The sequence below is a fragment of the Thunnus maccoyii genome, chromosome 2 (genome assembly GCF_910596095.1).
Source record: "Thunnus maccoyii chromosome 2, fThuMac1.1, whole genome shotgun sequence".
NCBI lineage: Eukaryota > Metazoa > Chordata > Actinopteri > Scombriformes > Scombridae > Thunnus > Thunnus maccoyii.
This window is the reverse complement of record NC_056534.1, coordinates 574533-591989: the sequence shown is the minus strand read 5'-3', so window position 1 is coordinate 591989 and position 17457 is coordinate 574533. Positions and strand designations below refer to the sequence as shown.

The following is a 17457-nucleotide window of genomic DNA, read 5'->3' as shown; positions in this document are numbered from 1 at the left end:
AACGATGGTTCTCAGCTCGCTCTGGGCATGAAGGACGGATCCTTCACCGTGCTGCGAGTCAGGTGACCTTTGACTCTTCTCACAACATGTCCGACATCAGGAATTTTACCAACAAGCAGTCGAATTGTTTATTAATCCAGAACTTTAGTCCGGAGTGAGACATCTTGACACCTACCAGTCTCACTCCTGCTACCAGAAGATGAACCTTTTAGATCATTTAGATTTTAATGAACTAATGAGCTTTCTCAACATTTTTAGCTCGACTGCTGGTCAGAGTCAGCACAAGTATTTAAACAGTTAGCAGACCCTTACCCAAGGACCTGAGAGGTAGTCCAACTTGTATTCTGGTCCTGATAGACTGAGATATTTATAAAGCATCAGCAGTTATTTAACCTTTATTCTCTGACACACTGCAAGCCGGTGAGACCTGAGAGTTGCTGTGACATGTTTAGTTTTCTTGGTCTTTGTTAGCAGCAGCAGCATTCTGTCAAAATAAATTCAAAGAGTTTCCAATCAGTATAGAATCTGCAAGTGTTGTACAAAAAATGTCTGGCAAGTTACCCATGTATGCATGGCACAAATAACATGCTAACTGAGAGCTAAATACAGTCATGTTCATCTCTGTTGGAGAAGCAAATACACTGAATAAAATTAAGGAATAAACAAAAGTGAGTAGGAATCTCTTGCTGGACAAGAATCAGATTCTTGCAGTTTTTAAAATGATAGTTTGCAGATTTTGTTGCTGATTTGATGTGAAGTTTAACTCCGAGTCCATGATTGCACCAAAACTTATGACCTGATTTTTGGTTTTTAAAGTGAAGTCAAGATGAGCGCTGACTCTCAGACTGTCGTCCAGAAGACAGTTTTTCAAGCTCGTCCATCCATTTCTAGAGATAATGGTTTGGACTGTAGTCACACAGCATAATTAAGATAGTTACTGATAATTTGGCCTAATAGAAGCATGTAAATGTAAAAAGAGGACCAAGGATGGAGCCTCAGATTGGATGCCAAGGTGTTGACATAGTTTGAGACCTGAGATCAGTTCTCCTGGTTGGAATATCAACATTTGAACCTTGGTGAAAATAACGTTTGAGTAACTTTAGAGTAACATTTAATTTGCTGAGGAACATGAAGTAACATAGTATGTTCTTCAGGGACATGACGGAGGTCGTGCACATCAAGGACAGGAAGGAGGTGATCCATGAGCTGAAGTTTTCTCCGGATGGCTCCTTCCTGGCGGTGGGATCAAATGACGGGCTGGTGGACGTCTACGCCGTGGCCCAGCGCTACAAGAAAGTGGGCGAGTGCTGCCGCTCCGCCTCCTTTATCACACACCTGGACTGGTCGGTGGACAGCCGCTTCCTGCAGACTAACGACGGCGCTGGAGAGCGGCTCTTCTACAGGATGCCAGGTATCACCGCCATGAGACCTCAAAGCTCTGAAGCTCCATCACTCTGAAACTCACTTTGTTTACACTGTTTAATTTGTCATCAATGTCCCAGATGGACTGACGTAATACAGGCTTTAACATACAGATATACAGCTGCACATGCTGAATGTTTCACATGTTTCAAAGACTTCAGAATCACAAAAGATCAACAACTCATGACTTCACTTGGTCTCAAGGCTTTTAACTGTACCTCGGCTGACTTGGGACATCACGGTTTACAGACCCCCTTCCTATTTCATCTTTTGTGGTTTAGATAATCTGGATAAATTGTTGGCTTGTTTTCTTGATCTCTCTGACCTCCTGACCTTTGACCTCCTCCTGTCTCCTGTAGCAGGGAAGCTGGTGCCTAAAGAGGAGGCGAAAGGGATCCACTGGATGAAGTGGACGGGCGTCATCGGGCCAGAGGTTAACGGCATCTGGCCCAAATACTCCACCATCACCAACGTGAACTCTGTGGATGCCAACTACAGCAGCGCCGTGCTGGTGACCGGCGACGACCTCGGCCTTGTCAAACTCTTCAGGTTCCCCTGCCTCAAGAAAGGTCAGTCTGACAAACAGTAGAGCTCTGTTCCACTACAGGAACCTTTTTAGTAACTCAGGAACTTTACCTGTGTTTGACCAAAGAAACCAGGGTCTAAATTTGGCTTTACAAGAGTACTTCCAGTTAGACCAGGAACGATGGAGGCAACCTGTAACCTTTGAGTTTTACTTGTTTGCTTACAAATGTTGAAAGTTCCCAGACAAGTCATGAGTTATTTTTCTAACAGCATCATGAACTCCTCAGTGTTTCTTTCTGCGTCTCTTTGTTCAAACAGGAGCCAAATTCAAGAAGTACATCGGTCACTCTGCCCATGTGACAAACGTTCGCTGGTCCAATGACCTCCAGTGGGTCGTCAGCACTGGTGGCGCCGACCACGCCGTCTTCCAGTGGAGGTTCCTGCCTGAAGGCGTCATGAACGGTGTCCTGGAGCCCCTCCTCCAAGGTAACGCCACAGTTTATCACTAAAACATTTATCCCAAAATAAGGACAGAATGACGGCCCAGTGTTGGCCCACAGACAGCCATCAAAACTCATCCAATCCGGCTTGATAATCAGACCGAACCTCAGCGGCAACTCATCCTTCTTAAAGCCCTTAAATCCTTAAAGTCAGATGTGTTTGTTGCCATTGAGCCATGTTTGGCCCAAAATCTAAAGTTAACACTACATTACCATTTGTTAATTGTTGTAAATTTTTATCTGTACCTTAAATCACCACCAGTGAACACATCATGATGCTGTACAGATGGTTGAGCCCTTTGAGGCAAATTTGTGATTTTTAAAACTGAATTGGCTTAACCTGTGTTATCATAGATTATCCTTAATTTCCATCTGTAAATTACTATATATGGCTCCCTAATTCACCATTATCACTAAACCAATTTGCAATCTTTAATTTGTCATCCCTAAATCACCATCTTTAAACAACTGTCATCATCAGTAATCACACTTTGTTAGCATTAGATACCATTTATTACATCTGTAAAACCCCAGTCAACATCTGACTCTTCATCGCCATTTGTTATAACTGAACCGCTATCTGTGAACCAAAACCTACAATTAAATTTAGGATGGTAATTAAATCATCACAAGCACACTGCACACCAATTGTAACCCTGAAACCAGCATTTGTTTTCCCAAAATCATTAATTTGCTATCCCTTAGTCACCATATAACCTGAAATCATCTGTGGCTGGTTGCTGGTGTGTCATATTTAGCCCAAAGTTCACCTGCCAAAATCAAACTATTCATCTGTTATCTGGGATATTTGATCCATTAGGGTCTATAGAGGGCCGCAGTTTTCCATGTAGATAAATATCCATTATCTGATTTCCTATAAAGATACAATTTTGAAAATATCATGTTGTCAATAAAGTTGTTTTCCGGTTGGTGTCCTCAGAGGGGTACGCCGACTCCAACAGCGGAGAGTCGGACTCTGACGTGTCGGACGTCCCAGAGCTCGACTCAGACATCGAACAGGAAGCTCAGACCAGCTATGAACGTCAGGTGACCAGGAAACAAACAGTCACATGATGTATATTACCTGTCTCTTTGTCTGTCTGACTTACCTGTTTCTGTCTGCAGGTGTACAAGGAGGACCTGCCTCAGCTGAGGAAGAAGCTGATTGGTTCCCTGAAGAGGCAGAAAGCTCCGGAGGAAGGACTCCGGCTGCAGTTTGTTCACGGGTAAAACAAACAATCAGTTAAACTTTCACAGCTGGGAACAAACAGGCTGCAGAAAGTCCATAACTACAAGAGTTTCTCTGCGTATATGTATAATGTAGTTTTAATTTTTACATAAAATGTTACCTGTTAGAACAATATTAATGTTCAGCTATGCAGATGACACCCAACTCTATGTAACTGTTGAGCCTGTTTACACCTGTGAAGACTGCATCTCTGATATCAAATCTTCTTCCAGATGTATCAGAACTAAACAGAGATTCTCTTTTTTTATCCAAAAGAACAGAGAGAAATTGTTTCTACAATATCAGAGCGTTACGCCTCAGGCTACTGTGATCTAACTTTCCAGTTTTACACAAAGAACATTAAGTTCAGTTCAGTTTAGAGCTTTATTCCTTGAAAAGAAGAATTACCTTTCACCAAAGTATAGTAACAAACAAAATACAATTGAGTGTGCCATAATGAGAACAGGGATAAGATAAGATAAAGTGCTGCACTGTGTGGGCAGAAAAGTTTATGGTGCCTTAGAATTAAGAGCTTTAAATCATGGCTGCTGAATACTCTTAATTCTGATTGGCTGGAAGTTGTGGATTAACTTTTACTGTACGATTTAACAAGACAGACATGCAGATGTTTGTTTGTTGTTTTGAATTAAAATGTATCTTAAAATATTTAAATCACACAAATTCAATGTGATAAATGAACTGAACTGGTTCCACCTAATTTTCAGAAACCTGTATTTCTGACCATTGATTGGAGGTCAGATTCATTCTTAAATTTAACCTTTAATTAACCAGGAAGTCTTTAGTGATATACTATATCTTTAACATGGTAGACCTGACATAAAAACACACATGATTCATTTACAACAATCACATCTAACACAAGAAAGCAGGATCTAAGAGGACATTAAAGGATAAAACTTGACTATTTAAAACAATTAAATTCTGTGTTTTTTAATATGATGCTTGAATATCTGATGTGAAATTAACTGGTCAATTAATAGAAAGTGAATTTGGCAGCATTTTTTTATTTTCAATAAATTACTCTTTCTCAGTAAATTGATTGATCAAGAAAATAATCAGTCAGTTCATTGATAATGATGTAAACCTGTAGTCAAGTTACCTGTTTCCCGCAGTTACCGGGGCTTCGACTGCCGTAACAACCTGTTCTACAGCCAGGCGGGGGAAGTGCTGTACCACGTGGCCGCCGTTGCCGTCGTCTACAACCGGCTGCAGCACAGCCAGAGGTTCTACCTCGGCCACGACGACGACATCCTCAGCCTCACCGTCCACCCGCTCAAAGACTATGTGGCCTCCGGGCAGGTATGGCCGGCCAATCGGAGTGCAGCAGGTTACTGTCAGGCTGAAGGAAGTGTTTCTGACTGGCTGTCTGTGTGTTCAGGTGGGCAGAGACCCGGCCATCCACGTCTGGGACATCCAGACTCTGAAGTGTCTGTCGCTACTCAAAGGACACCACAGCAGAGGGGTGTGCGCCCTGGAGTTCACAGGTACGCTCACCGCACTGCTCACCATTTGGTATCCCTGAGACACCATTTGTTACCTCTACTCACATTTATTACCCCCATGTCACCATTTCTTATCCTTATGTCACATTTGTTATCAGTACTCACTATGTGTTATCACCATGTCACCATTTGTTATCCCCATTTCACTATTTGTTTACCCTTTGTTTTTATCCCCCATGTCATTATTTGGTATCCCCATGCCACCACCTGTCATCCTTAAATCACAACCTGTAGTTTCATAAATCAGCAGGCTAAAAGGGTCAGGAATTTCCATTTGTTATCCCTAAATACATCATCTGTAAACCCACATTCACCCCCTGCTAACACTAAGTTATAATTTGGTACCCCTAAACCACGGCCTTTGATACATGCATCACCATTTGGTATCCCCACATCACCACCTGTAGTTTCATAAATCATCAGTCTAAGAGAATTAGGAATCAACAATCCCTTAATCACCATTTGTTATCCCTTAATCATCACCATCGTCCTCCTGACTCTGTCTGGATTGACTTCATATAAAGACATTAGCTATAGAAAAGCTAACATGTTCCTCTGAGGACTAAAATGTTTCAGTTTGATTTGTTGTCAGCAGACTTTCATAAAACGTTCAGAGGAACAATAAATATGGAAACAGTTTTGTAACGCAGCGTCTGCTGTCTCTTTGCCTCAGCGGATGGGAAGAGTTTGGTCTCTGTGGGAATCGATGAATTTCACTCCATCGTCATCTGGGACTGGAAGAAAGGAGAAAGACTGGCCAAGGCCAGGTACCTGACAACTATCTGTTTAATGACTCACCTGTTGACCAGTTCTTCCAGTTATAATGTGTTTCCTATCAGAAAAAAATACAGACCTTTATTGTCTGTTGTCTGTCCTTCTGCCACATCTCTTTGTTTCTGCGGGTTGGTGCTCCTGTAGGTGTCGGAGCCTCCATGTGAGATGCTTCGGTCGGTTAAATGTGTGTTTTTAAAATGTATGTCAGGGCTGCACTCTCTCTCAGTCCCACAAGGTGCCGAAATTTGGCACCAATTGAAGTTACATGAATAACGTGAAGTAATGAGTTCAGTACCCAACCCTAGTATGCAAATTAACCTATAGACTCAAAAATAGGTAGTTAACCGATTAACCATTGACATCCCTAATCTGAACATGTGATTTAATGATGAGATACGCATCCTTTAACTTCAGTGACTGAAACTCGCTGCTTCGTCCTTCAGGGGTCATAAAGACAAAATCTTTGTGGTGAAGAGTAATCCGTTCAGGATGGACAAACTGGTGACTGTGGGGATGAAGCACATCAAGTTCTGGCAACATTCAGGTAGAAACAACTGAAACACTCTGTCCTCCTATTAGTGATGTTTAGAAGTTGAGAAAGCCACAGAGAACATTTCTATGATTATTTTCTTGTGATCATGAGAAAATGCTTGCGAAGTACATATCATCTGAATTACACTAAATCCTTAAAACTTTAAAACCAAATTAATTATGCCAAGAAGTGATAACACAAAATATTACAATAACCAGTTATTTTATGATTTCAAAACAACCAGACTTCATTATTGTGAAGATCTCAAAATAACTTTTCAGTGTAACAAAAAGCAAAAAATGTGACTTATCTCACTAAAGTCAAAGTGTTCTCTACATTCGTTATGTTTTGTTGTAATCTTCTTCTAAATGAATCATCTGGACATGTCCATCCTCCTCCACCAGGTGGCGGTCTGACGTTCAAACGTGGGATTTTTGGGAACCTAGGGAAGCAGGAGACGATGATGTCGGCGTGTTACGGTCGGTCAGAGGACCTGGTCTTCTCCGGAGCCACAAACGGAGACGTTTACATCTGGAGAGACACGACGCTCATTAAGACCATCAAAGCTCATGATGGCCCCGTGTTCGCCATGTGCTCTCTGGACAAGGTAAGACCTGGACCCAGTCAGAGGGATCCATTCATCATCCATCATCCATCATCCATCCATCCATCCATCCATTCATCCATCCATCCATTCATCATCCATCCATCCATTCATCCATCATCCATCCATCCATCCATCCATCCATCCTTTCATCCATCCATTCATCCATCATCCATCCATCCATCTATCCATCTATGCATCCATCCATCATCCATCCATCATTCATCCATCATCCATCCATCCATCATCCATCCATCCATCCATCCATCCATCCATCCGTCTATCTATCATCCATTCATCATCCATCCATCCATCCATCCATCCATCCATCCATTCATCCATCATCCATCCATCCATCTATCCATCTATGCATCCATCCATCATCCATCCATCCATCATCCATCTATCCATCCATCCATCCATCCATCCATTCATCCATCATCCATCATCCATCCATCCATCCATCCATCCATCCATCCATTCATCCATCCATCCATTCATCATCCATCCATCCATTCATCCATCATCCATCCATCTATCTATCCATCTATGCATCCATCCATCATCCATCCATCATTCATCCATCATCCATCCATCCATCAATCATCCATCCATCCATCCATCATCCATCCATCCATCCATTCATCCATCATCCATCCATCCATCTATCCATCTATGCATCCATCCATCATCCATCCATCATCCATCCATCATCCATCCATCCATCCATCATCCATCCATCCATCCATCATCCATCCATCCATCTATCCATCTATGCATCCATCCATCATCCATCCATCCATTCATCCATCCATCATCCATCCATCATCCATCCATCCATCCATCCATCCATCCATCATCCATCCATCCATCCATCATCCATCCATCCATCTATCCATCTATGCATCCATCCATCATCCATCCCTCCATTCATCCATCCATCATCCATCCATCATCCATCCATCATTCATCCATCATCCATCCATCCATCTATCCATCTATGCATCCATCCATCATCCATCCATCCATTCATCCATCATCCATCCATCATCCATCCATCATTCATCCATCATCCATCCATCCATCTATCCATCTATGCATCCATCCATCATCCATCCATCCATCATCCATCCATTCATCCATCATCCATCCATCATCCATCCATCCATTCATCATCCATCCATCCATTCATCATCCATCCATCCATTCATCCATCATCCATCCATCCATCTATCCATCTATGCATCCATCCATCATCCATCCATCCATCATCCATCCATTCATCCATCATCCATCCATCCATCATCCATCCATCTATCCATCCATCTATCCAATATCTATACCTGAATATACTTCATCAGTATTTTAAACAGAGAAAGGAGATACTTCAGGTTCATGGATAAAACATGGAATTTGTGAATACAGTCATAATTCTTGTAGAAACCTGTGAGAATTTAGATGTAACGTTGACATAAAAAAGACATTATTGTAAAAAAAAGAGACTATCACAAGATTCAGTAGTAATTTAGAGGGAAAAATCACATTATTACAAGATAATAATGTAATTGTACAATAAAAGTCTTAATTTAATGAGATAAAGTTTCAAAATCCGAGAGAGAAATGCAAAAGAAAGGAATTTGAAAAAAGTTGGAATATTATGAAAAAAAGTTGTAACAGAAAAAGTCTAATCACAAATTAATGTTTAGGGAAAAAAAATACTATTATGAGATAAAGTTGTAATTTAGTAGGAAAGAAAATCGTTTTTACAATAACAAGTTGTAATATTATGAGTGTTAAGTTGTAATTTTACAAGAATCAATTGTATCTAATACAAAATTAATTTGTAATTTTGTATAATTTTACATTACAAATTGTAATATTATGAGAAAAATATTTACCATTTTACAATTACAATTTATAAAAGTAATTATATTATAAAGAAAATTTTATTCTATATTTGTAGAAAAAGTCACAGTATTACTAAATAAAGTCTATTAAAAGAAGTCATGATGTCAGAATTAAGGGTTATTTTACATGAAAAAGTTTTTATATTACAATAATAAAATTACAATTTTAACAGGAAAAGTTGTGATATAACAACTGATTTAACAGATCAGAAGTTACAGTTTCACAAAAAAGCACCTTATTATCAACATATTCATTTAAAAAAGAAACTTGAGAATAAAATCAAAACTACGGCTTCTTATGATCAAAATCTCAATTATTTTTAATATAATGGCCCTAATATATTTGAAAATGAAATAAGATCGCACATGGCCATTTTGAAAATAAAAAGTCTTTAAAAAAAAAACCCTTTTTAACTTAAATTTTATTATAATATAATACATTATTGGTCAATGGACTTTTTCATTTTAGTTTGTTTGTAATTATGCATTTTCAAACATGGAATTTAGATTTCTATACTTTAATTAACACAAATTAAAGGTATAATTTCACTTTGATGAGATGGTTTTATTTTAATATTGGCCACTCTTGACTTCCATAATGTGTTATTTCTGGAATCATGCGTCACGATCCCGTCGCTGTGCCGTCTTAGTTGTGTTGTTTCTTGTGGTCCCTCCACACCTGCCCTGCTCCCAGTGTTCCCCCAGCCAATCAGCTGCCTGCTCTCCTGTTTAATCACCTGTTCCCCCGTTAGTTCAGTTTGTTTTTAAGTCCTGTTCTTTAGTTCAGTCTTTGTTGGCTCCTCTGTTCCGTTCTGGTTCTGGTTCCTGCTGTCTCCTGCATTTGGTTCGAACATTTCTTTTGTTTTCTGGATCTCGTGCTGCGTTTGCTGTCCAGGGTTTTGTGACGGGGGGGAAGGACGGCATCGTGGAGCTCTGGGACGACATGTTTGAAAGATGTCTGAAGACCTACGCCATCAAGAGAGCCGCTCTGTCCCCGTCGTCCAAAGGTATCACACACCTGATCTCACTTTTTATTTCTTCACATTTAATGTTACAGCATCTGAACCCAGCTGTTTATAAATCAGGGCTGCTGCTGGAGGACAACCCGTCCATCAGAGCCATCACTCTGGGTCACGGTCACATCCTGCTGGGGACCAAGAACGGAGAAATCCTGGAGATCGACAAGAGCGGACCGATGACGCTGCTGGTTCAGGTCAGACAGAGGAGTGTTAAAGTTAAAAATTGCGATACAATTTGCAATGTTTTATGTCTCTTTTTGCATGAAAATTGCAGGAATTGGGAAAAATTGTAAGCAAAGGAAAATACTGAGATCTGTCAGTCTGAAAGGTTGAGTTTGAGTTTGTTTCTGGAGATGAATGATAACCGCTGTGTGTTGCGTTCAGGGTCACATGGAGGGGGAAGTTTGGGGTTTGGCGGCTCACCCTCTGCTTCCTGTCTGCGCCACCGTCAGCGACGACAAAACCCTGAGGATCTGGGAGCTTTCAGCCAATCACCGCATGGTCGCCGTGCGGAAACTCAAGAAAGGTGAGGAGGAGAAAATAAAATAACATCCCATAATATTTACCTGTTATTATATTTACCATAAGATTCACCTGTATGTGTGTGTGTGTGTTACCTGCATCAGGTGGCCGCTGCTGCTCCTTCTCTCCTGACGGTAAAGCTCTGGCGGTTGGTCTGAACGATGGCAGCTTCCTGGTGGTGAACGCCGACACGCTGGAGGACATGGTGACCTTCCACCACCGCCGGGAGCTCATCTCCGACATCCGCTTCTCCCAAGGTACCTGAACGCACCACACAGGTGTGACACAGGTGTGACATAGGAGGAGGGTGATTGGTCACGGTGCTCTGTGTGTTGCAGACGCAGGGAAGTACCTGGCCGTGGCGTCCCATGATTCCTTCGTGGACATCTACAACGTCCTGACCAGCAAGAGAGTCGGCATCTGTAAAGGAGCCGGCAGCTACATCACGCACATCGACTGGGACGCCCGAGGTGACCACGCCCACCTGCACCTGCTGCTATACTAACTTTTAGCTGCACAGGCTAACTTTTAGCTGCACAGGCTAACTGTTTGCTGCACAGGCTAACTGTTAGCTGCACAGGCTAACTGTTGGCTGCACAGGCTAACTGTTAGCTGCACAGGCTAACTGTTGGCTGCATAGGCTAACTGTTAGCTGTACAGGCCGTTCAGATGTTCACGATCCACAAAGAATGAATCCTAAAAATGTTTTGATCCTTTGACGCCTCATATAGCGCCATCAGCAGTTTATTATGAAGTTGGATATATCAGAGTTTTAAGAGTTTTCTGACTCAGTTGGTTTGAGTGTTATTTACAAGTCAGAATCTCACAATTACAATAATTCAAATATAACATAAACGCAGCAATAGCCAGTCATGCTATCATGCAGAGTTTGAATGTTAAGATTAGCATGACAGCAAGCTAACAAGCTAACCAGCTGAATGTAAATGCTAAACTTGGCAAGCTAAAATGCCAAATGTTAAATGTTAGAATATCATGTTAGGATTAGCTTGTTGGTAATCTAACAAGTTAGTTAGACATGTGTAGCGGGTGTAATTATCAGTGAGTCACATCTTACAAATAATAGCGATGCTTAACAGTCCCAGTCTAGTCAAACCCTTCAGATCAATAACAATACAAACATAACAGCGGAGCTAAATGCAGCAGCGAGATACTCATCACCAAAACCAGCAACAAACAGTTCAGTTCAGTTTTAAACTGTAGTTTAATCCAAGCAAGCAAAATGGTAGCGGTAACATACTTAACATTATGTATTAAACATACATTATAATATTGGCATGCTAACATGCTAAATTTGTGTCTTTGCATCTTAACAAGCTAACACACTGGTCTTATAATAAATGCACAGCTTGCTAAAATGCCAACATATGAGCAAGATAACATGTCAAATATTACTTAACATGGATTGTAATTGTATAGCACCGTTCTAGTCTTCTGACCACTGAAAGCGCTTTTACACTACGAGTCACATTCATACACTGATGGTGCAGCCATCATGGGGTTCAGTATCTTGCCCAAGGACACTTCAACATGCGGACTGGAGGAGCCGGGAATCGAACTGCTGATCTTCTGATTGGTGGACGACCTGCTTTACCTCCTGAGCTACAGCCGCCCTAAATGTTATACCACATGATGTTAGCTGTTCTTTTTTTGTTAGCATTTAGCTCAAAGTCCAGTTTTTTCCAAGTTTTTTTTTTTCTCCATTTTTCCTCCAACAGTTTGTGTTGTGATGAACATTTCAGTCTCTGGAGGAGGTTACATCTCAGTCAACACATAAAACTACAAACCGTTAAACTCCTCAGAGTCTCAGTCAAGTGACTGTTAATGAATCTTCAGTCTAAGTTTCCTGATGTTTTTGTCGACAGGTAAACTTCTGCAGGTGAACACAGGAGCCAAAGAGCAGCTGTTCTTCGAGGCTCCACGAGGACGCAAACAGAACATCAGTGTGGCCGAGGTCAGTCTGTTTGACTCATTTCTGTTTCTATCAACATGTTTCTGTCAACACATTTCTGTCAACACGTTTCTGTCAACACGTTTCTGTCAACATGTTTCTGTCAACACGTTTCTATCAACACGTTTCTGTCAACATGTTTCTGTCAACACGTTTCCGTCGACATGTTTCTGTCAACACGTTTCTGTCAACATGTTTCTGTTAACATGTTTCTGTCAACACGTTTCTGTCAACACATTTCTATCAACATGTTTCTGTCAACACATTTCTGTCAACACGTTTCTGTCAACACGTTTCTATCAACACGTTTCTGTCAACACATTTCTGTCAACACGTTTCTGTCAACATGTTTCTGTCAACACGTTTCCGTCGACATGTTTCTGTCAACACGTTTCTGTCAACATGTTTCTGTTAACATGTTTCTGTATGTTTCCAGTTTGAGAAGCTCGACTGGGCGAGCTGGACGTCAGTTCTGGGTCCGACCTGCGAGGGAATATGGCCGACGCTCAGCTTTGTCCACGCCACCTCGCTCACCAAAGACCGCAAACTGCTCGCCACCGGAGACGACTTCGGTTTCCTCAAACTGTTCAGCTTCCCGTCCAGGGTGAGACACTGTCAGCTCTGAGTCATCTCAGCCAAACGACTTGCAGATCACATGTTGTTCTCATTTTGCCTCCTCTGTGCGACACACTCTGACTTCAGGGCCAGTTTGCAAAGTTTAAGAAGTACGTGGGTCACAGCACCAACGTGACCAACGTGCGTTGGTCCAATGACGACTCCATGCTGCTGTCAGTGGGCGGAGCCGACACGGCGCTGATGATCTGGACCAGAGAGCCGCCGGGACACAAAGAGAGCAAAGCCGTGGACAGCGAGGAGTCGGACGATGACACCGAGGAGGACGGAGGTAAAACAGTCCAAACAAAAAACATTTAAACTGAACCACAAAGGTTTTATGGACGTCCGACTCATTTATATTCATTTATATTCATTTATTCATCGATCAACAGAAAGAAAATAAATGAGCCAGAGTTGTCTGTCCCTGATCAGATGTTTAAAAAGGAAAATCATCTGCAAGCAGCGTTGAACGAGCCTTCGCACCCTTGCTCACGTTGGGGCGTGGCACAGTCCAAGGGCTTCTGTCACAAGCATGTAGATGTTGTCAGACCTGGGCTGACAGGTCTGACTTTACAAACATGTATAGTTTGGTGCAGACTGGAGCATTTACAATAAACTTATATGAGAATTTTCTGCAGGGTGAGACATGTTTTCGGCCCGTTCACTTGAATTTCAATTAGTAAACAAAACTCTTGATGAGTTTGTGTGTTTTATTTTTAGAAAAGTAAAGACTTTTAACCCACATGACCTGGTCAAAGTGTGATTGACATGTGTCCTGTCAGGTGTGTAGAGACAATAAGTAACTGATACTCATATATTTGAATGGAGAGTGTGAGTGAACCGCTAGGTGCTCGGGCCCTAATAAAGGAAAAACTGCAGTACAGAGCTACAAACTTTAGTTTCGATTTTATTTTTCTGCAGCACTTTATCACTAAACTGTCACTCTCACTCCATTGTTTCCCTTCCCCTCATAGGTCATCCCCACTACTCAATTATACATATAAAATAAATGATAATAACACCTAACTTCATACAAAGTTTGTATATAATATACTGTATGTATATAGACCCCCCCCCCCCCCACCCACTTTCTTCCCTCCTTCTCCCTCTCAGCTGGAGAGAAGGATTTCAGAGTACTCCTCTTGTGAAATATCCTCATAAATCCCATGACTTTGGCCAAATCTTACATTAAAAATCACACTTTAGTAGGAATTTTCATTGCGAATCCATTGATACAGGTTTGAAAGTGGTCAGACTTATAGTTTAGACGTCAGAAGCTTCTGTTTGACACAAAGTTCATGCCTGTAGATTGCCTCCCCATTGGTTTACATTGTAAGGTGTGATGTGGCACTGCAACTTTCAGGGCTTACAAAATCCAAACCGTTCGAGTTATTACAAAGTTTTTAACAACTTTTATCCAGCACAGTGTCATAAGTCATGTATTAAAGTTTGAAGCCGATACCATTAACGCCTTAGGAGGAGATAACGTTTATTCAAGGTCCAAAATTGGCGCAAAGTTTACTTTAATGAGCTTTTTGTGGACTTCTTGTTGGATTTAGGTCAGGGGTGTCATTGTATGATTTGTAGGTCTTGATGAGACGAATAATTGAGTTTTGGTTTGATCTCTCTAAGACGTTCCTACGGACCGTGGCCGCCATATTACATACGTAGGTGGCGCTAGAGAGCACATTTTGGCATTGTGGGGGATAAGTTTTACATTTTATCAAATTTTTCACCAGACCCGATGTGCGTGCCAAATTATGTGAGTTTTTGAGCATGTTTAGGGGGTCAAATTTAGGGTTTAAGTGGCGTAATAATAAAGAAAGAAACAGAACAGGTACAAGAGGGTCTTCACTCTTTGAGACTCACCGAGCTGTTTGTATCTGAAGTTTCCCCTCAGACTGTGATCCTGGAGGAGGTTTTCCTCCTCACTTCAATACAGTTTTTTTTTTTCAGGAACTGCAGCTGATTGGCTCCATGTTTGTAGTTTTTATTTGTCTTTTATTATTTTTTATAAGTTGCCAGTTCAGTGAGATGTTTTCTATTTCCAACACAAACAATCATGTTGAGTCATTTTTCGATCTGCTTCATGCTTTGTTGTTTGCTTTGTTAGTTACATGTTTATTCATACTGTAAACAGACTGAACTCATTTCAGGCTTTTTAACGTGTTTTAAATTTGTCCTGAAAGTCTTGTTTTTCTTCAAACAACACAAATCATAATATTATCAGAATAATATTTATGATTTTACAATTTACAAAGGTAATTATATTAAAAGTAAAGATCCAATTTTATGAGTAAAAGATATAATATTTTAAGAATAAAGCCACAGTATAAAAAAGTAATACTACAAAAAGCACCTTATTATCAGGTTATTTGTTTTGTAATGAAAACTTGAGGAAAGATGAAAAATGTCAATAAAGACGCTTTCAGACAGCAGCAGCTGTGTCACCATGGCAACCACAGGAAACCCACCGACACAAAAATGATGCTGTTTAACACCTGGACGCACCTGCAGGACTGATGACATCACAGCTGGTCTGGAGCCAATCATTGTCCAGTATTCAACTGACAGTGTGATGTGAAGGTCCTGCAGGGAACCGAGCTGAAGCTGAACTAGAAGTGTGACCGTCGGATTTATCGCTGAGTCGTGTTGTTGTGTTTTCAGGGTACGACAGCGACGTGGCCCGAGAGAAGGCGGTGGACTACGTCACCAAGATCTACTCGGCCAGCATCAGGAACATGTCAGGAACCAAACCTCACCTGCAGCACAAAGAGCTTCCTGTGGAGGAGAGGTACCTTCATCATCACCTTCATCATTACACTGACTGACACACAACATTAAAAGCTGCAGCGCTGGAAAGTAACTCAGTACATTTACTTCCAGTACTGTGTGTGTTCTCTGTCATCAGACCTCCTGTGAGCCGAGCGGCACCGCTGCCCGACAAACTGCTGAAGAATAACGTGATCAAGAAGAAGAAAGCGGTGGAGGTCAGTGTGAGCCTTCAGACGCCTCGTTTAGCATCCGCCGCTAACATGCCGCATGTCTTCAAACAGCTGTGTGTGTTTCAGGAGCTCGTGTTGGAGCACGTGTTCGGATATCGAGGCTTTGACTGTCGCAACAACCTGCATTACCTCAACGACGGCACCGACATCATCTATCACACCGCCGCCGCCGTGGTCATCCAGAGCCTGTCCTCCGGTCGGTAAAACACACGGACCAAACTCTTAATTTCAAATGTTGTTGTTGCTGTTGTGGTTGACATCACACTTCCTGTTTCCTGTCCCAACAGGAACTCAGAGTTTCTACCTGGAACACACGGACGACATCCTGTGTCTGACTGTCAATCAACACCCCAAATACCAAAACATCATCGCTACGGGACAAATCGGTGAATGAAGCTGAATGTTGTGATCGTCAGACAGTCAAACACTTTGACTCTTTGCTGCTCTCATGTTCTTCTTCATGTGCGCTCAGACAGCTAACATGCTAACATGCTAACACTCGTGCAGCAACACAAACAGCTCGTTTACTCTCCAACCTGCTGACTGAGTTCACACTATAAGACTAAATGTGTTTTCCCGCCAATATTTCCAACCAACATTTTGATAAAAGCTAATTTTAACTCAACATTAACTGCATCTCTTCCTCAGCAGATGAACTTTACTTTTACTTTTAGCTTGACGTAAATTTTATTTTATTTTTTTTGGTAAACTGCTACTAAAGTCTCTGAGGTTATGAAGGTCAAGAAGGACCTTTCTGGCTCCGTCACAGCAGTGAGCATGCTCAGTAGAGACTTCTGCTGGCCGAGTCAGCTGACTTCCTGTTGGCTCTCTGTTCACTCAAATGATATAAAATAATTTAATCATCATTCCAAATGTTATCGGATCAAATTCTGATAATAAAACGAGTCATTTATTTACTGTTTTACAGCTGCTGCTTTTCCAATAATTGTGTTTGGGGGGAAAAATGCTTTTTGGGCCAGCGTGCATCACGTGACAGACAGGAAGTTGTAATTACACGGTTTGACCATCGTGTCAGGATGGTTTCACAGCCCTTCACACAAAGTTCAGCCTCGTTGAACTTTGTTTCTCTGGTTGTTTTAGGCCGCGGTACGGTGGCCTGCAAGGGCAAACGTGCCGCAAGGTCCAGGTATCATCGGATAATTCGTAATTCAAAAAGCAAAAAACGGTAAATCTGTTATTTGTTTCAAAACAAAAAACAAAAAAACGTTTTTGGTGTCAGAATCAAATAACAAAACCAATCAAACCCGGCTGTTTTTGGTTTTTGCCGATTCGTTTTATCGTTTTTCCTTTT

At 41.4% G+C, this 17457-nt stretch overlaps 1 protein-coding gene across 8 annotated transcripts in view; it reads left to right on the top strand.

The window, feature by feature from the left end:
* The window catches only part of LOC121913841 (echinoderm microtubule-associated protein-like 6), a 47211-nt gene that overhangs the window by 16807 nt on the left and 12947 nt on the right, over positions 1 to 17457 (top strand). For 5 of the 8 annotated variants that reach the window (XM_042436733.1, XM_042436732.1, XM_042436725.1 and 2 more), the window contains 22 exons: positions 1 to 62; positions 1155 to 1411; positions 1782 to 1991; positions 2266 to 2433; positions 3388 to 3494; positions 3573 to 3673; positions 4809 to 4995; positions 5075 to 5180; positions 5872 to 5965; positions 6416 to 6516; positions 6909 to 7111; positions 9911 to 10228; positions 10419 to 10560; positions 10661 to 10813; positions 10895 to 11026; positions 12440 to 12528; positions 12962 to 13129; positions 13228 to 13429; positions 15808 to 15934; positions 16052 to 16130; positions 16212 to 16341; positions 16433 to 16531. The exon at positions 1 to 62 is cut by the window's left edge and continues 76 nt beyond it. In XM_042436733.1, the coding sequence (XP_042292667.1) occupies positions 1 to 62; positions 1155 to 1411; positions 1782 to 1991; positions 2266 to 2433; positions 3388 to 3494; positions 3573 to 3673; positions 4809 to 4995; positions 5075 to 5180; positions 5872 to 5965; positions 6416 to 6516; positions 6909 to 7111; positions 9911 to 10228; positions 10419 to 10560; positions 10661 to 10813; positions 10895 to 11026; positions 12440 to 12528; positions 12962 to 13129; positions 13228 to 13429; positions 15808 to 15934; positions 16052 to 16130; positions 16212 to 16341; positions 16433 to 16531 (3235 nt within the window). The remainder of the gene's footprint in view (positions 63 to 1154; positions 1412 to 1781; positions 1992 to 2265; positions 2434 to 3387; positions 3495 to 3572; positions 3674 to 4808; positions 4996 to 5074; positions 5181 to 5871; positions 5966 to 6415; positions 6517 to 6908; positions 7112 to 9910; positions 10229 to 10418; positions 10561 to 10660; positions 10814 to 10894; positions 11027 to 12439; positions 12529 to 12961; positions 13130 to 13227; positions 13430 to 15807; positions 15935 to 16051; positions 16131 to 16211; positions 16342 to 16432; positions 16532 to 17457) is intronic. The other 3 variants (XM_042436738.1, XM_042436736.1, XM_042436735.1) reach the window with 1 other exon arrangement.